Here is a 19935-nt window from a genome sequence, read left to right on the forward strand (position 1 = left end):
TGTTTAGTGACGTTGTTAAGCAATAATAAGGATCGTTTTTTTAAATATTTTTTATTTTAAAATATATAAAAATAATATTATTTTATTTTTAAATTTATTTTTTATATTAAAATAATTTAAAAATAAATAAAATAAAATAATAATAATTTTTTTAAAAATATTTTAAAAACACAAAAATAAAATACAAAATAGATACGAACCTTATATAATATGTTCTCATGTATTTATTTATTTGGTTTTAATTTATTACTTATTTAATTCTTAGTTTCTATCTTTTCATTTGTAGTTTAACATTTCAATAAGTCGTAGAAATACTAAAACATCATTATATTTTCTTGGATATATATATTTTTTAAATGATTGGTGTAGAATGTTGAAAATTTATTTTAACTAGCATGTTTAAAATAAATTATAGATAAATGAGAAATTAATTTCAAATAACCCTTATTTCGTTCACTAAAAAAACCCTTAGTTTTTATAGATTTAATTCTTGATTTATAGTGGCTAATTAAATATTGATAATGATAAGAATTAATTCTTATAAATTCTACAACATTTTAACTTTCAAAAATTACAATAAAAACTAGGATGAAGGAATAGTTTCTAACTATAATTTTTCAGATTTTACACGTTTACCTCACCTTATTTTTAATGTTTTTTTTTTATCTTTTTTTGTTTAGGAAAATCACCAATTAATTAACTTAATTTATTTGTTTAGGATGTCATGGTGAAGGCTTAAGCTTTTGTAATTGTATAGAAAAGAGAAAAGGCTTTGTCAAATTAGTCAAAATGAAGGCTTCCTACTTTGAAGCTTTAACTATGGAATTGAATCTTGGTGCTTTGAACCCAGAAACTCCGTACGTAGGACTAATCTCTGAACAAAATACATAATGTTAAGAAATTTTGTCTGCTAGATCACGTTTATTGCCAATACTTCACCAGGTTAATTTGCCGGATAACGAGAAGGACCAGCCGGATCATGGAACATAATTATTGAGGCCATTTAACCAGGTCAACACAAAAAAAGCTTTTGCAATTATGAATTAATTTAATTTTTTAAAGTAGCATTTGATTACTGCTTGGATACACAGAAAAATCAAAGATAACAAGAATATAAATATATATATTTACTTCCTAAACAATTTTAAAATAAATTTCTATATTTTTATAATAAAAAATATGTTTTTCCATTTTTATATTCCAAAATTATAATAACTAAAAGCTACTACCTCAACGTTCCAATCTTAGTGATGATCGAAAGGAAAAGGAACCAACGGTATATTCAACATAATCATTCTTTTCCCATGTGGTTGGGCAAAAAAAAGAGAGAAAAAAGCCTAGCTATAGGAACACAACGGTTAAATAGGCAATTATCAAGCTCTGTCGCGAAAACAATGATTAATTAGCACAAGGAAACTCTACTTGATTGCCGAAGAAAATATTAAGAGTGTGATGCACCAAACCCTAGCTATTAAACAAGCTTGAAAAGGCAAGAAATTCGATTCATTAGGATCCTGCACGCGCTTCCCATGCATGCCATGCCAAGACGCCATGCCTGCCTTCGTTTGCAAGTCTTCCTCGCATACTTCTTGCACTTTTTGAGCGCATCATTGTCTGCAACATGGAAGCAAGTCGCTTGACGTTTTTGGGGCCAGGGTGTTGGTGCTTTATTACTAGTATTAGGGTTCCATGGCACAATCTCTCATCTCTGGTTTCTCCTCTTCATCAAAGCAAATCTCTTTCTGCACTTTCAACGAACTATAATGGTAAAGTGTGGATTGGATTCCCTCACTTTTTCTCTTTTTCTTTGTTTTGGCGGGGTCGTGTGGCTAATGGACCTGAAAAACCGTTTCTTAAATGTGCGCTTGGCGCCATATAATGGCAAACTAGGGTTAGGTTCATGCCTCGTCAAGTAAAAAGGTTTACTAGCTAGCTAGGGCTTAAATTTGCTGAGATAATTATGCCATCAGAAATGGCTTTAGTGCGAGACTTTACCATAAAATTAGCAATACGCAAATAAGAAGCTTCGCGTGTGATCGAGTGAGCATGCTCCCCCCTCTATAATTATTTTTTTGTAAGTTCTCATTTGTATTTTTTTTTGACATTTTAAAATAATTGCAATATTATTATCTACATAAAGCAAGTAAATATATAAACCTTATACTCATGAATAAACTAGAAGTTACCATGTGTAAATTAATTTTTTTTTGCAAAATTAATAAATCTTTGGAAAATAAAAAGGTAAAAAAAAATATTTAACCAAAATGCTTGAATCAAGATTTCTTACAAAATATGTTTTTGTTGCTGTTTTTACTTGAAAGACAATATTATAATCTTGTATTATATATTTCTCATGAAACAATGAGATCATAAGAAAGAAAGGAGCTTTCTAACATCCAATCAAGTCTATCATATACATCCCTTAAATTATTTAAAAAATATATATGATAATATAAAAGCTAAATTATAAGTTCTTTACAATATTATTATTTTTCCTTAAATTTTTAATTATTTAAAAGAATAAGACTAAATAGAATGAAAAATAAAAATATAAAATATAAAGGGTAATGTAAGGAAATAATAAATTTCAATACAAAAAATCCTTTTTTTGGGACCAAAATGCTTGCAAAACAAATCAAGTCCATCAGAAAGCCCAAAACATGAAGTGGGTTTTCCTTTTGTTGGTCACTCACTCTCACAGCCCATGTCACTCTTCACTTCACTATAGCTGCATCAACCTTCGACTAAAACCCTTCAATTCATTGATATTTTTGGAAGAACAAAAATGGGATTTGGAGCTCTAAGAAATGCAATTCGACCCTTGTCAAGAACCCTAACAACCCACGCCAGAACTTCCTCAACGACGCCGTTTTTGGCCTCAAAACCAGAGTTCAGGCTCTCTCTCAGTGGTGGAGGCCACTCTCCATGGACTCAAATGATCAGGCATTTCAGCTTCTTATCAGAAGCAAACCCTTTTGATAGATTAACCAGCACTCGATTTCCTAAACGAAGACCCGTCGATAAGCCTCGGAGAAAAAGAGCCAGCTTGAAACCTCCAGGTAATCGATTCGATTTTTTATTTTTTTCTTGATTTGGGGCTTTAGGGCTTTGTGGTTTTCGGAAATTTTGTAGCTTTCGTGGTGGGATTTGGGTGTATTTTTTTGGGTATGAATTGTAACTTGATAGAAATAAAAATTTGATTGGGGGTTTTATGGGACTAGGGTGTTAGAAGGGATGAAGTAGTTTTTTGTTTTGCACTTTGTGTTTTTGTGGGTGTGGATTGGCTTTTTGTCAGAAATGGTAATTGGATTGAGAATAATGCAGGTCCATATGCCTGGGTTCAGTATGTACCAGGACAACCCATTAAACCCAATAATCCTAATGTAGGGAGTGTTAAGAGAAGGAATGAGAAGAAGCGCATCAGGCAACGCAAGGAGTTTATACTGGTTCGTGTTCATTAATCCTATAGAAAGTTCTTTGCATGTGTTCAGAGTAAATTATTTCTGTCAATTATTTTGCTGGTCTTTTCTTTGAGTATCGTAGGGTAGTTGCTGTTTAGACTTTAAAATTGTGTTTTTTTAAAGGCAGAATAAAAAAGAAATCAAGCATGGTTGATGAAAAATATCATGTACTACTTGTGTCAGTTAATGGACAGAGTATATCATAAAGAAAGCTAGTGAGGGAATATATGGTGAAAGGGAAATTCTAGAATTGATTGCTTTGTGATCTAGTATTCCATGGCATTGTTTGATTTTGCGAAACCAATCAGAGCTTGAATGGAATTTTATATCCACAGAATTAACGAGTTTGTGCACATTAATTTGATGAAGATGCTAGGATTTATGCGTTATAGAAAAATGCAGTTAATTTTGTTTGGGAGGAGAAAACAATCATGTAGCCCCCCACCAACACCCTCAACCCCCTTTTGAGCTAAATTACATTAACTTGTAACTGTCTAGGGGGATACCTAAACCTATTGAGGTAATGCTGTAGGGAGTTCATTTTGGAATTGCTTTCTAGATGACAGTCTCATCAATGGGCAATTCCTTCTAGAGGTGTCAAAAGGATTGATAGATTCTGTTTGTCACCAACCCCTGAAGGCTTGGAAATTAATTTCTGATAGGGTATTTGCACCAATCAGTTTGTTTTTTTATACTCCATCCTCACTTTCTCGTGAGCTTTTACTTGTTTTTGACCATTTTATGTTTGACTTTGTGCATTCTGTGAAGGCTTCATTTAAACTTTCTCAAGAATTGTGGGTGGCATGCGCTGATTATTTATCAACTATCAAAAGATAGCCAGCCTATCCTGAATTATGTGGGGATGATTGGATTTGATATCACCTGACATGGGTCTTTGTGTAACCAATGAGAGTGAGCTCTTAGCTTCTCATAATTTACTTTCTTTCATAAGTTCCATAAATAAAGATGAATACAAGAATATATTCTGCAATGCAGGATATTAATTCTTGAATGGCATAGTTATGTGTTATTTGGAAACAAAAAAAAACATTATTTGTATATGGGTGTCCCTTAACAACTTTGTTTGTGATATACATGTGCTACCCTTGTTCATTTTGCTAGACTCGTAGATTATCATGGTTGATTCTCAACCTTGAGAGAACACTGTTAACACTTGTCTTTCGTGGGCTTCATTATGGGTCTTTTTAGAATTCATTGTGAATTGACCAGATTTTATGCCAAATGAGAAGTGTGTGGTATCAAATGGCTTTATCTTTTGTTCTCCTTTTGTCTTATGAGTTGTCAACACTGTTTTGATTTAACCTACCTTTTGTTATTATGAATGTGTGTGTTTGTGCCTGTGCATTCACAAATCCTTGTGTATTTTAATCTTATATCCCCCCCCCCAACCTTGTGATTATCTTGAAACATCCTGTTGGATGGCTGATGGCTTTACTTCAGACTTGCTTTATTTCCCATCTAAAGATAATACCATTTTCATCAACGAGGACTTGGTTTTGAGTATGAACAGGCAGAGAAAAAGAAACGTAAAGCTCAGTTGCAGGAGGCTAATAGGAAGAAAAGAATTGCGAGGGTGGAGCGTAAGATGGCTGCAGTAGCTAGGGATAGAGAATGGGCTCAAAAACTGGCAGAGCTGCAACGACTTGAGGAAGAGAAGAAAAAATCCATGTCTTAATAATTCCTTATTCATCTATATGTGGTACCGTTGCTTTTGCTTGATAAAAGTTGAATATTAGACCAAATTTTGTAAGTTCCTCACATGTAGTTCGTTCCTGTCTGTTGGTTGGGTTTAACCATTGCTGCTCTTGATGTCATTTAGTCTTTATAACAAATTCTTTTTGCGTAATTTTTTATTTGTGCTACAAAACTCTTTGACTTATAAATGGGATGATGTAGGTTTGTGTGCGAGATTAGGAAAACCTATTCTGCAACTCCTTAGGGTGTATGTTATTGGTTCCTCCTCCATTTTCTCTTCTCTTCTTTTGGCGAACTGATCAATTATGCTATTCTGGATCTGTATCTTGATAACAGACCTGTACCATTTATTTAAAAAGTCACCTCCCAATAAATAGAAAAGGGGAAAATGCAAATCCTTTAATCATGTTGGTGGCTATGATGACCTTAATGTAATTTGGCTTACTGAAGGTGATGGGAGCAAAACCTGCGAGCATGCATGAGTGTGCATGTCTTTGTGTGTTTTGAAAGCCTCATGTGATACTAGGATGTTGCAATTATTTATACAGTGCAGGCCTTCTGTTGATCTCTCAAGTTATCATGGCAGGTCTTATTTTGCTTCTTTTTTTTCTTCTGTTTTTTCCTTGGAGGGGGAGAGTGGATTTAATGAGGCAGTTTATAGAGCCGCCCAGAGTTATCTTACCCTTAACCATTCACATGATGCTTACTTATATGGCTCTTTTAAGAATTGGGAGTGCACATTCAAACGTGGGTGCTTTTTTCTGTGATTGGTGGTTTTCCTCAGTGAAGTATATATATATCATAAAAGTTATGCCTGGGATTGTAAAACCGTATCAGGTCATGTATATTATACCCTTTTTCTTGTGTAGTAATTGCAAGTTGTCTCCAACTTGAGCACGTATAGTTAAAGCACAGGCACTGGTTGAACCAATAGGTGACCATAGAAATCAATCAGAACAATGGTGTAGATGGAAAGTGTATCGCAACCAAAGTCGGTTGCTACTCTTCTCGTCGTCCTGTGAATGGATGGTCGTAGCTGTCATGGTGGATTATCAGTTTGCTCTAGCGGGGGGACATAAATTCCCAGTTCGGGCTTTGCTTCATTGTCTATTATACATTCCTCGAGTATGATCTGTGTATTATAAATTCCTTTAAGCTGACTATTGGACACATATGGATATGCAATAGAAATTTCATGAGGTGTCCACATTGTTGAAAGTCATTTTAAGTATTAAGCATTTCTTTGGATTATTCTTCCTTCTTGTACTTTCTAGCCATAATGTATTGTATCTTATGGTATTCCGTATCTGTACCTAGATGTGTACAAATGTGGACTGAATTATAGGAATAATTGCAAAGGCATGACTGTATTGATGGTATGAAGCGTAACTCCACATTATTATCAAGCAAAGCAAATACCTGCATGTGAATTCTGGTAGGCTTCACCAGCTCCATATAATTGAGGGGGGCTACCAAGCATGCCTGCGTAAGCATGTTCAGTATACGGGACCAAGGCAAATTGTCCCTTCTTGTTGCTCAAAACTGCAAGCGTTACTGTCAGATAATCCCCACTAGCAATCAATCTTGGAAGACCCAACAAATGGGTAAAAGGGCCCCGTCTGCTGTAATAAAAGATAGTGACACAAGAACCACCACCACGATAGGGAGCCCCTTCCTATTGAATTAGGCTCCTTATGGCCGTCCTCGTGGAGCTACAATGGCACCCATTTGTCTGGATATATTCATCCAAAAATCGAGATATATTCATTGGTTAACCTACGGTGGTTGCAGTTAATAGTATTGTCATGAAGAGTTGCCAGGGGAGGCGACTGTGATAGGCAGCTTTCTCCTCGACTAGACACTGTTGGAAGGCAGATGGTGTCATCCTTTTCCGCTATCCATCTGCACAGAGAGAGACAGTAGCCCTGTTAGCATACCAAAGAACACTGCCCCATTGACCATTCCACATCAGTTTCTCAAGAATTCAATGCCGCCATATCCATCTATCGTGTATACGGTTGAAAATATCTGTATAGTTAACGTGTTGATGGAAAAATACTGATGGTTAATATTTCTATTATATTATACAAGAAACTAAAGCAGCTCAATGTTTCCCAATGCTCCTTATTGGGCTCATTTTTACTATTCCAAGTTAATAAATAGGTTACCAGCATCCAAAAACTTGCCCTCATCTTTATTTATTTATTTTTTTTATTAACATGGATGTCCAGGCCAGCTTGTGTACATCTTAACTAATTTCACAGATCCTAAAATTAACGATCATATAAGCCTCCAGTGACTATCATATTAACAACTATAGGGCTCGAACCTGAGATCATAGGAAGAGCAAAACCTTTCATCCCACAGGCCTCACCTTGTTTACTATACTGATGGTGGCAAGAAAAAAAATTGTTACAGCAAACAATACTTTATTTACTATAAATCTTTTTATTTTTTAATTTTGCGAACTACATGTCTGTCTCCCACTTGATGGAAAGAAAAAAATAGTGTTAGGTGTGCAATTCTGGTCTAGGCCTAAGGCTTTATGGGCTTTTTATCGGCCCAGCACGGGGTATGACCTAGATCTAAAAATATATATTTTTAACTTAAAACAAATCTCAATTTAAATTACTAATTACAATGCCATTTTAAAAACCATCTCATGTTTTTTAAAATAATATTAAATATTTTTATGGTTATAATTACAGTTAATTTTTTTTTAATATATAATTATACACGTTCCTAGTGTCTAATTTGCAACAAATAATCAAAAAATTGTAAACGAATATTTAATGGGAATAAAATATTATTTTTTAATTATGGTTTTCATGAATTGATTATTATTATTTTCCCGTACATACACATAAAAATGAAGAAGACATGATTTTTCTTTGAAATTCTCCTTTTAGATACCGGTAAGCTTTTATTTTAAAAAATATATTACTAATAAAAAAAATTCTTTTTGTTAAAAACCAGTTAAAGTAATAAGAAAATGAGAGTTTTGCCTTAAGAAATAAACTTTCCCACTTTAATTTAAATTATTAAAATTCTTGTGAATATTTATTTTAATTAATTTGGTTTTTATTAGAAAAAGGCACCATTAAAAAAAAAAAGACATTTTTCATCGAAAAAAAAAAAAAGTAGACTTCAACTTAAAGAAATACGTTTCTAGCTCAGAATTTAAATACTGCAAATTCTTACATATATTTTATTTTAATTGCCACAGTAAAATAACAATTATCTTTGAAAATTGTCCACCATAATTGCGTGGGTGTAATTTGATACAGGCGCATGGGCTCTAGGGTGATGATTTTCAGTTAGTTTCGGTTTGATTTGGTTTTTATATAAAAAGAAATAATTAGACTAATTTTTTTTAAAAAAATGAATTGGAACCGGTTCTAACCGACAAGTTTCAGTTCGGTTATTTTAGAACAAAAACAGATTCAAATCAGTTGGGTTTGATTTTTTCAATTTTTTGGTTTTTTTTTGTTTTTTCAGGTTTGAGTTTGGTTTTTTTGGTTTCAGGCTTATAAAACCGAACTGGTCGGTTTTTTAAAAATTCTAATCAGTTTTTTTTCACGATTCGGTTTTTTCAGTCATTTTTTTCTGATTTTTTCAATTTAATTAGTTTTTTGATTTTTTTTCTCATCACTAGACTCCGCATACCCTAGCTTTTTTATTTATTTTGTTATTTGTTTTGTTTTGAGCCTTTCCTTGGTTCTGACTCTCTTAAACTTGATTTTATGGTTTCTGTGAAGGCTTCATGTAAACTATAGGAAAAGCTTCCCCCTAGCAGAGTTGTTTCTTGTACTCTTTTCATGCACTTTTATGAAAATAACTCGGTGTTTGCAGCCTACGTCTCATATTCAAGTAATTTTTGTCGTATTTCGTGCTTGTTGAAAATGATCTAGAGATTGTTCGACTTTTTCAAGGATTTGTTGGTGGCATGCAATGATGATTTATTAAATACCAAAACATACACTGCCTATCTTGAATTAATGTGGGAATGATTGAATTTGATGTCTCCTGACATAATTTTGCTTCTCATAATTTAATGTCCTTTGTAAGTTTTGATGTGACTGGTTCCTCCTATATGATAATTGAAATTTTTTATATTATCGTGAATGTTTGAATTAACTTGGATATATTTTAATTAATCTTACAATTTTTAAAATTAATGATAATATAGACATCTAGTGGTTATTATATTAGTAACCACAAAACTCGAACTTAAAATTACAGGAAAGAAAATCTTTTAATCTCAAACTCTTATCACTGGACCACCTACTAGATGGTTACTCGAAATTAATTCAAGTAAAAAATCAATATTTAATCCTCAAAACTTTAGCTAAAGTATCCATCCAAATTGAATTTCGGTTCTGATATTAAAAAAAACCCGCTTAGTAGCCAATTAAATGAAAAAAATAATCTTTTTGGGCAAGAACGAGAGGATGAATGAGAAACTTTTTATTTTAAAATAGAAAATTTCAGGAACGTATCAAAATAAGTCGATCTAATAGAAAAAATCGGGCTAGAAGCTGGCGGATGGAATGTTCCTGTTCTGGGTGAAAAATCAGTGAAACAAATGAGAAGAGAATTCATCCGAAGAAAAAAAAGGAGACTGGAGCTGATAGGAAATGGTTTTTCACCATTGAAACTTGCAATTCAACACTGGATGCGAGAGGAGGAGGAAGGAGATTGAATTAGAATTTGTCAAGGATCTAAAAATTCAATCTAGAAAGAGTTTTTTTCCTTTTCTCTTCTTTCACCATGAATTCTATCAAGATTTTAGATGGTAATAATTGGATTATGAGCTAAATATTATTGTGTAGCCTTCATGATATTCTTCAATATCTAATTTGTATTATTAAAGAATTTAATTATCAATATGTGCATCATTCCATCAAATGCCTTTCAACTATTGATTACCATTTAAATGAATTATTGTGCATGTTGATAGCGAGAGATTCTACATGCTATTCACTTATGGTGTATGGCATGAATTGAATGGAAGACAGAAATGTGCACATTGGCATTTGTTGAAATATTATAGAAATTAAACCATGTTTGATAGCGGTGACGGTTTAAAATATTTTTCATTTAGAAATGTATTAAAATGAAGTTTTTTTTTGTTTTTTTTTTTAAATTATTTTTAACATCAGCACATCAAAACATCAAAACGATCTGAAAACATAAAAAAAAATTCATTTTAAACAAAAAAATAAAATAAAATTTTTGGATATGAGCATGCAGAGGCAAAGAAACATAAAGCTCAGCTACAGGAGGGTAAGAAGAAGAAGGGAATTGATAGGGTAGAATGTAAGACGACTGTAGTGGAAAGGGATAGACCATGGGCTCAAAGTCTGACAGAGCTGCAACAGCTCTAGGAAAGAGAAGAAAAAACACATGGCTCAATCGTTTCGCGGTTCACAACTTTGTGTGGTACTGCTGCTTCTGCTTGTAATCCCAACGATGCCAGTTCCTCGCATGTTTTTCCTTCCTGTCTGCTGGTTTGTTTCATTAATGGTTATTTTGATGCCATTTAGCCTTCATAACTCTTGTCGTTCGAGGCTTATAGACTGATATCAGAACGGTGTTCTTTTTAGTTTCTTTTTTATTGCAACATTTATCAATAACTGCTGCAGTATTTTCACAACAATAAAAAATCCGACACTTTCCTTTTTCACAATTTTCGATTGTCATTTGAAATTTTTGATTTGTAAATTGGAATATTGTACTTTGTTCGGTAGGATTAGTAAAGCACATGCTACAACTCGATGGGGTGTGTTTCAATATGTTCTTCTTCCACCTTTTATCTTCTCTTGGCAAGCTGGATCGATTACGTTATCCTGGATGCGTACCTGGATCACATACTTGTACCATTTACTCAGAAAATCATCTCCTGCGAAATGGAAAGGGTAAAATGGAATCTTTTAATTATGTTGGAGGATTTCACCAAGTCACTGTAATGATTGTAAAACCTATGAACAAGCACGTCTCTGTGCTTCAAAAGCCTCGTATGATGCTAGCATTTTGCCATTATTTATACAGCCTGCTACCTTTAATGAGGCTTTGTTTATAGAGCTAAACGGCAGCTTTTAATCTGCTCTGTTTTAGTTTGGAGTGGGAGAGTGAATTTAATGAGGTAATTTATATACCTAACCCGAGTCTCTCACTTCTAAACCTTCTACATGATGCTAGGATGCTACTTTTAAGGTCTCTCGAGTTTTCAAATTGCAGTTTCACCTGCGGGGTCTATTCCTGTGATTGCAAGATGTTACTTTGTGAACGAAAAGCTCTTAAAGACTACGCCCAGGATTGAAAGATCATTCTACCAGGTTGTGTGTGTTCTGCCCCATACCTGCTGTAGTATGTCCGAGTTATGTCTCCCACACTTTCGTGCACACTGTACCTGAGTGCTAAATGCTGATGCTAAAAGCTTGCCGAGCGAAATCACAAGCGATGGATTGTGTAGCTGGGAGCCAGCTACAATTCGTTCTCGTGCTTTCATGACTACATTGATTATATCTCAACCTAACTTGACATCATTCTTAGGTAGCAAATGCCATTATGTTTTACAGGTTAGCCCTCATTTGAGAATTGCGAGATGGCTCCACCAGAGGATTATATAATTGAGAGATGACTGCATGAGCATGTCCTCTGCACAGCACCTAGGCAAATCGACCCTAATTGTCGTTCAAAACTGCAACAGATGTGGTACTAGATTGAGACTCGGATATGGGAGTTAGATTAAATCGTCCCCCCTTGCAATCAATTTGAAAGGCCCGACAAAAGGGTACAGACCCCATCTACTGTGATAAAATTGATAGTGACACAAGAACTAACACCATGATAGGGGAGTCCCTAGCCATTTTATTATGAATCTTATGGCTGTATATGTAGAGATTCAATGGCATCCCCGCCCCCACAGAAACCCACACCCACACATGGATCTGTCTGGCTATATTTATCCTCCAGTTGAGATATTATCTGTATATAACTTCCTAGATTGGCTAACCCGTGGTGGCTTCAGTTGATAATTTGGTCATGAAGAGTTGCCTATGGAGGTGACTCTGATAGGCAGCTTTTTCTTTAACTTCACTGTTGGAAAGTAAATAATGTCATCCTTTTCAGCAATCCATCTGCAGTAAGAGAAATTTAATAGCCAAATTAACAAATCAAAGAGCACTACCAACCAATGCATGGACTTTTTGTCTACAGGGTCAACCGCATTTCAAACCAGATTGGCCAATAAAAGCTTCATTTTTTATGTTTTGTGGCCAACCACAATTTAAAATGAAGTTGGCTGCGTAGGCAAACAGGCCCTAAATATCTATATGATCATTTCTCAAGAAATTATTCAGCACTTCCAGACTGATCATGCTCATAGATGTGAGAGGGAGTAGCACATCAGATGTAACAGTATGAGATAATTTTAGGGACCAAAATTACCTGTAAGTTGTGACAAGATGGTGAAGGAAGATGGAGATTTCAAGCCTGGATAGTTCTAGACCAGGGCATAGCCTTTGTCCACCTCCAAAAGGTGTAAAGCAATTGTTCTTAACAGAAGCTCCTGTTTTCTGTAGTTAAAAAGAACAGCACATTGTTCACAAGATTAGTTTTTTTCTTTTTGAATTTTTCAGCTGAGAAGAAAATTGAGAGTGACTGAAGCCTCCTCAAGCGCCCTGGTTAATAGGAAGTGACCCTTGTGGACCAAAAATTATTATCTTGCTAGACAAAGACAGCAGAGGTGATTCTAGGCTCTATCAAAATGGTTTTACAGCTTTACCTCCCATCTCCATGGATCAAACTCATGTGGGTTTTCATAATTTTCTTCATCCATATGTACAGAGCTGAAAGATGTCAGGACACACCATCCTTCGGGAATCAGAATTCCTGCAAAATTAAACAAGAAGTTTCTTATAATTTTCCAGAAACATTACTTGCGTGTATACTTACTCGATTTTTAGAAACATATTTTTCACTACGTCAGGAATTCCAAATCACAGTAGGAAAAAGAAAAAAGAAACAGAAAAGAATGATCACACACACACACCTTTGATCTCTACATCCTTGAGAGCTTTCCTCCAAACTGCATTGATTATGTTTGCTACTCTAAGAGTTTCATTTATCACCTAGGGTCATAGACAAACAAACAAATAATCTCAAGTTACAAACATAATTTCATAATCTATCTCATCAAATTAGCTTAATGATGAGACCTTGATCTACTGTAAATTAATATTCATCATTTTCATCTTCCCTTTCAACATTTGTTACTTACATTCTGAGTAAATTGCAAGGACATGTAATCAGTCCAACAATAATCATCACCAGAATCAGTCTTCTGCCTCTTCAATTTCATGTTCTCCTCCTACACAATCACAGGAAACATCACTACCCCCCACAAAAGAAACTCCAATATGCAAAAAATATTGCCATGCATTCAGTTTCAACATTTCAAGAATAAATCACTGGTGTAGATGTGGCAAGGTATCCTTCTAGTACTAACCCAAGTAAATAGCACCATAGCAGAGCTACCATCGAAAAAACAAAAACATGAGTGTATTTAATTGAAACAGAACATTCTATACGAATTAGAAGCGGTAGTAATGACCAAGAAGATACTACAGTAGTGGTGCATCTCTCTTCACTAGTAGTTTTTCTGGGGACTAAACGCAAGGCAAGCCAAGCCAAGGATAGCAGAAACCAAATCCTGCTTCAACCAGCAGCTAGCCAGTTCACGTTCGTTTATTTCAGGCAGTTCTTTTAAAACATTCCATTGTCTTAGTACAAACTTTTCTGCTCTTATCTTTGCTTCTAGTGTCAAGTTCTAATCCATCAATACATCATGATGCTAAAACTTAATGCAAAGGCAAAACCATGTTCTTGAATATTGTTAGATGTTCTCTAACAATCTTATCAACTTAACTCCTTTTTATAATAAATTTACTATGAAGTAATTTACTATAAAATAAACGTAGCATTTGATTACTATCTTGAAATAATAAAAAAAAAAAACCAGAGATGGCAGGGACATGTCTTCATGCACTTCCTGATTTAAAAATATAAAAATTCATTACATAACTATTTTTGTTTTGAACATATTTCTTCTATGGAACACTAACCCAACATGGAAATAATGGATAAATGGACAAGCAAAACATTTTTTTTTATCATAAATATCCATTTTGATTTAAATTTTTAAAATAAATAATCAATCAATCATATTAGACATTAACCAATTGATATCATTTAAAAGATTCATTCATATAACTATCTTAGAATTTAAATAAAATTATTTTTCACAACCACGTCTAAAAATCATAATACAGATAATTTTCTCTCTAATGTTTTTTAGTACCTTGTACTAATATTGATAATAAATGATAATAAAGTTGTCCTAATATTGATAATAAATGATAATAAAGTGATGCCTAGAGTGGTCTCAACCCAGGTGGTCCTTGCCCGACAGCCGTTCGACTCTATAATCGTACGGGTCATAAGCTTCCACGAGTTGTGGGGCCCTTTAAAAAGGGCTCACGTGTGTGTCCATTGAAAAAGACTTTTTAAGAAAAGTCAACCACTACACAATACGTGATGAAGCCGACAACGCATGGCCCATATAGCAGCGAACCTCGAACAATCCTAGCCGTTTGATTAAAAAGATGCAAACTCTATCTTGTGGTGGTTGATTATAGGGTAGAAGATTGAATACATATAAATATACATATAAATATACATATATATATATATATATATATATATATATACCGTTAATAGCTCTAGAGCGACAGGGCAGTCACTGAGGAATTTGACAGCTAAGGTCATGGACATGGGCACGGTTTCTTCTCCAGGGATCATCAGCTCAATAATATGTGAAATGATGAAATCCAACGATAGAGATTGCTTGTCATTTTGTTCACCAGAAATGTCACGTAAAAGCACGTCCACCGCATCATTAGGGATTGTATTTTGATGTTCTTGATCTTCTGATTTCTCCAAGCCCAATTTTCTTTGCTCAACAATCTTTTTTACTAGCTTGAATATTCTCTCTTTAGCCTGCATGTTTATAACAAGTTAAAACCTATGAAAATAACTTCGGTAATGACGGAGACAGTGAGACATTCATTTTACGCTGCCGTTTCAATATCTTCAACAGAACAGATTTCTATCATTTATGTCCTTTTCTTTTCTGTATTTCAAGACACTAACTAAACATAACATTGTGTTTCTATTTTTATTGAGTGATAAGTAATAACACTTTCAAAAATATAATTTTTTTTTTTACCTTTAAGGATTTGTATAATCTTGTTCCTGGTAATTTGATCGGCAGACATATCAACCCTTTGATGAATTCATCGAATTCTCTCTTAAGAAAATCCAAATCATCACTTGGATCAAGACTTAGCAATGCTTTAACCAAGACTTTGAACGTGAACTGAAACATTCACAGAGTAAATAAAAGTTTAACAGGAGTTATAACTTCTTATATATCTTTAGGAGTATAAATTGGAGAGAGGAGAAGAGATGAACCTTTTGGGTTTCTTCTTGGACGAATAGAAGGGGCAGGTCCTTCCAAGAAGTCAAGGTGAGTTTGACATGGTGCTCAATGTCTTTGGTAATTCTAGTTTTGAACTGTGGTGACCTCAAGAAACCACCAATAAGTGCATGGACCTTCTTCTGTAGAGTTCCATTGGTTTGAAGTATAGAATATTCTCCAAATATTTCCCTGACTGATTTAGGATAAGCAGGAATAAAAATGTTGCCATGGTTTTGTAAAACAACTTTGTTTACTGCTGGATCCGTTGATACTATGATGGGTGTCCCCAGGATGTGTGTTTTGAACACCTTCCCGTACCTGCAGACATACACACAGACACACAGATTTTGACCCATTCCTTGTTTGGTGGTTTTCATTGATTGAAGAAAGAGGGCACTTGCATGAAATGAAATGATAAGAAAATTGTCATTTCAGTACAGAGCTGAAAACTCTATGGGGACATAGGCTGTGCTTGCTGACTGGAGGAAGCAATAGGATATATAGGAGCTTCAGTATTCTATGGACATAGGCATGAAGGTAGGCTACAAATTAGCAAAAATGTTGACTCGTCTAGAAAACCACTACTTCTGAACCTTCGGCAATCGGCATGTCTATCTATGGCCTCTAGACCATGAAAAACTTGTCGGCATTGTGAGCTTAGATTGGCTTGAAGGTAATTAATTGTTACTGGTGAAGGTGTTGTAGGCACATATGTGTATTCAAAAGAACATTTTGGCCTACCAAATTTACAAAATCTTTCGTAGGAGGACAAATTAAGAGATACGGTTCTCTCTTTTTTCCCTCCATGCAATTTCACAATGTATTAATTAAAATTCATTAATTTAAGGGCTCGATGAAAAACAACGACAAAAAATAGAGTGCATAACATGCAATTCAATAACCCTAAAAAAAATTAAAGCTTGATATTACATATTCACAGTATCTCTCGTGAAGTATTTTATTTTTTGGCAAACCACACTATATCATCATGATCATCATCAACAAGACCATCACCATCACACACAGTTACTGTAATGAGACAATAATGCTGGTCAGATCGGCAAATTAAGGAGAAGTAGAAGATCATAGCAATATGGTATCTAATTCTAATCATGTAAAACTGAATATTGGAGCATGAATCCATGTTAACTCATGTGGCATATCTTGTAGTAAAATTTTTCTGTAGAAGTAAAACACTAGATCAGTTGATCACAGAACTTGGGTTGTTACTAGTAGTGCGTGGAGAAATGGAAAAGAAATCTATCAATCTATCTTGAGTAATTCCATGAAGATTAATTTTGAGACAACTTTGAACACATTCGATGACAAGAAATTTCAGCACTTATACCTTAATTGTATTTATTTTCATATAAAAAGAAAATCAGGATATATATATGATGTTAATTACGATAAAAAAAAATATAAACCAGGAACGAATTTATAAAAAATGGAAACCCTACATCGTCCAAGAGAGACGAACTAGAACATGGCCTGAATAATCTATATTGGTGAGCATGCGAACTTGTACCCACTTTAACTTTTTAATTAGCTTTTCATATAAAAAGAAAAAAGAAAGAAGAAGAAAGCAGAAGAGATTAAAGATATGATCAGCTTTTGAACTCACAGGGGATGTAACTAGCTAGCTAGCTACAGAAAAGGCAGGGAGATCGAAGATCTTAAAAGCAAGAAAGAAACTTAGAGAAATTAAAAGCTTACAGTGATCTGCGTTTCTCCATGAAACTAACAGGTTGAGAAGTGTAGCCAGCAGCAATGAAGTCAAGAGTTTCTCCTATCAGAGGCCAGCCAAAGCTTCCCTTTGGAAGCACTCCACTCTTTTGTTCCATTTTCATGTCGCTGTTGCTGCTGCTGCTGCTGCTCTTCTCTTTACTATACCAACACCATCCAACAAAGATACCAACCAAAATCCAAAATCCCATAAACCATTCCATTCTCTCGAACAAAACTCTCTTTTCTCTATCTTTATTCTGCTTGGAACCCTAGCCAGGAAAGCCACAAACCCTGCAACTTAACTTCAGAGCTATCCAAGCTGACCCTCTAATAACAACATGCACTAGCTAGTCCTATGTTGCTCTCCTACTCTCTCTTGCGTGTTCGTGTGTGGTTTTATGAGGTGGTTGACAAGAAGCCTTTCCTTGTAAGAGAAATGAATGAGAGGGGGCATAGATATCTTGAGTGGGGAGATTCGGGAGATCTAGAGCAACTATCATTTAATGAGTTGGCCATATTGAGTGCACCCAGGCCGCCAGGCTATGTATTTTGTCTTCACTTCATTTACTATGTTTTTTTTTTTGCTAGAAAATATTAGATTGTGTGAAGAAGAGTAATTTATTTTAGTATGATTATAAATCAATAAATATTTTATCTATTAATTAAGAGGATAGATAAAAATTATTTGTTTCCTGGTACAGTTAAATAGGATGATACGTCTTCTATATATATAATATATATATATAGGGAAAAATCTATTAAACTTTAATTTAATATTAACTCAGACAATTTAATCGGTAAAATTCAAGCTTTCTAGTTATTATTAACATTTCATTGTATTCCTAAACAAAATTCAATAAATTTAAATAAATTATACTCAATATCTCTCTATAAATATATTACCTAAACTTTAGTGTAGAATAGTATAGTAGGTGAATAGGTATAAGAAAAAAAAACAACAACCAGATAAAGAAAGGGAATAACTCATGAGATTACATATTACATTTATTCAAGGAACTTTGAAATTGAAACATTAATTTTACATAATTTATGAATATTCGATAATTATGGTGTGATGATATACGTAATTCATGAATTACTTGTAATAACATTTATTTTAATCATATAATTAATATATCAATTCATGTATCAAGACATTTTAAAAACCGAAAGAAATTACTGATCAAATAAGGATTTGATAACAAATATTTTTTATTGACCAAACCCAAACTTAAACTCATCATCTCACGGCCTGCTGTTCAATTCACAAAACTATTTTGGGTTTGAAATTTTTATTATCCAGAAGATTTTTTTTAAAATAATCTCTCATTTGCTTTTAATTAAATTTTTAAATACATTAATATTTCAAATTAAAACATTTATGTTGGATTAGAAACCCAACATAATTTTTAACTTTAATATGAGTACATCTCACATGTAATTTGATCTTAAAAAAATTATTACATGTTTTACAAATCAATTCCAAGATACAACTAAATATTATGTGCTAAACGTGATTAGATAATCAATTGGGAAAATCACGCTAAGAAAATTGTCATTATTTCTTTAATACAAGAAAAGATTGCTAAAATAGAACTAACTCAAGAAAAAAATTATTCTAAACTTTTTCAAAAGAAATCTTATATTTCTAAAAATAAAACTAAAAGAGAAATGTGTGAAACATACATGCTTAAAACTATACAAGAACAGATAATTTTCAACTCCTCGGTCAAAATCATTCATATACAATCACTGTAAGGGACATAAACATGGTCTTTGGAAATTATTTTATTATGTAATCAAAATGATGCTTTCTCTCTGAAATGATCTTCATAATATGAAAACTGACTCGTCTTCAAATTTTTGGGAAAAAGTTTTTTATTACTGTTTGAAAGCAATTTGCTGATTGTGTGTCTGCATCGATTTATCGTTACATTGTGGTTGGTTTTAATTTTTTTTAATATAAAAATAATAATATTTAGATAATGATAATTTAAAACAAATCAGATTAAATTTATTAAAATATAACATGTAATATGAAACTGAAACAACCCACATAAATAAAAACAAAAAAAATTATACAATGCCAAATATGAAAACAAAGAAAATAAATTCAAAAATTATAATACTGGGGAAGAAAACTCGAGTCAGTTATGGCTAACTCGAGGAACCCACAACTCGCGATATGAGATCGGAATAAGAAAAGAATTTTAAAAGAGGGACGGAGTAAAAAATAAAAGTTCAACAAAAAAAACTCGAGCTAACTCGGGTTAAATTTACCAACCCGTTAGGAATAATCAAACATAAAAGAAAAGTGAAAAAATAACAAAGTTCAAAAGCAAATTATTTTATTTGAAATTAAAAAAAAAAACTCATAAAAACATCAAGAAAAAAAATAGACTTTCAAAAGAAACACCTAACAAAAAAGACCATGGTTAAATAAAAAAAAAAAAACTTAGTAAGAAAATGCAAGTTAACCCGGGGTAA

At 33.4% G+C, this 19935-nt stretch overlaps 2 protein-coding genes across 3 annotated transcripts; one reads left to right on the plus strand and one right to left on the minus strand.

Annotated features, from left to right (window-relative positions):
* Positions 1 to 2675: 2675 nt before the first annotated feature.
* Positions 2676 to 5328, plus strand: LOC7495514 (uncharacterized). 2 transcript variants are annotated; one of them, XM_002310793.4, is made up of 3 exons: positions 2676 to 3059; positions 3325 to 3446; positions 4993 to 5328. In XM_002310793.4, exons 1-3 carry the CDS (start codon positions 2786 to 2788, stop codon positions 5155 to 5157), a joined length of 561 nt encoding a protein of 186 aa, XP_002310829.1. In that variant the 5' UTR covers positions 2676 to 2785; the 3' UTR covers positions 5158 to 5328. The 2 variants fall into 2 exon arrangements, with proteins under 2 accessions (XP_002310829.1, XP_006380781.1); XM_006380719.3 differs by lacking the exon at positions 4993 to 5328 and adding an exon at positions 4230 to 4783 and having other exon boundaries at positions 2696 to 3059.
* A 6624-nt stretch (positions 5329 to 11952) lies between these two features.
* LOC7495513 (3-epi-6-deoxocathasterone 23-monooxygenase CYP90C1) lies at positions 11953 to 17946 on the minus strand. The gene is made up of 9 exons (XM_002310242.4): positions 17437 to 17946; positions 15714 to 16038; positions 15469 to 15618; positions 14952 to 15239; positions 13462 to 13551; positions 13234 to 13312; positions 12967 to 13073; positions 12630 to 12757; positions 11953 to 12319 (listed from the first exon to the last, which is right to left on the minus strand). Exons 1-9 carry the CDS (start codon positions 17667 to 17669, stop codon positions 12223 to 12225), a joined length of 1497 nt encoding a protein of 498 aa, XP_002310278.2. The 5' UTR covers positions 17670 to 17946; the 3' UTR covers positions 11953 to 12222.
* Positions 17947 to 19935: the final 1989 nt, after the last annotated feature.

The sequence above is a fragment of the Populus trichocarpa genome, chromosome 7 (assembly GCF_000002775.5).
Source record: "Populus trichocarpa isolate Nisqually-1 chromosome 7, P.trichocarpa_v4.1, whole genome shotgun sequence".
NCBI classification, from domain to species: Eukaryota; Viridiplantae; Streptophyta; class Magnoliopsida; order Malpighiales; family Salicaceae; genus Populus; species Populus trichocarpa.

Coding starts and splice junctions, on each gene's coding strand:
- LOC7495514 (XM_002310793.4), top strand. CDS start 2,786: ATGGGATTTGGAGCTCTAAGAAATGCAATTCGACCCTTGTCAAGAACC. Junction 3,060..3,324: donor AGCCAGCTTGAAACCTCCAG/GTAATCGATTCG, acceptor AGAATAATGCAG/GTCCATATGCCTGGGTTCAG. Junction 3,447..4,992: donor AACGCAAGGAGTTTATACTG/GTTCGTGTTCAT, acceptor GAGTATGAACAG/GCAGAGAAAAAGAAACGTAA.
- LOC7495513 (XM_002310242.4), bottom strand. CDS start 17,669: ATGGAATGGTTTATGGGATTTTGGATTTTGGTTGGTATCTTTGTTGGA. Junction 16,039..17,436: donor ATGGAGAAACGCAGATCACT/GTAAGCTTTTAA, acceptor GTATGTCTGCAG/GTACGGGAAGGTGTTCAAAA. Junction 15,619..15,713: donor TCCAAGAAGAAACCCAAAAG/GTTCATCTCTTC, acceptor TGAATGTTTCAG/TTCACGTTCAAAGTCTTGGT.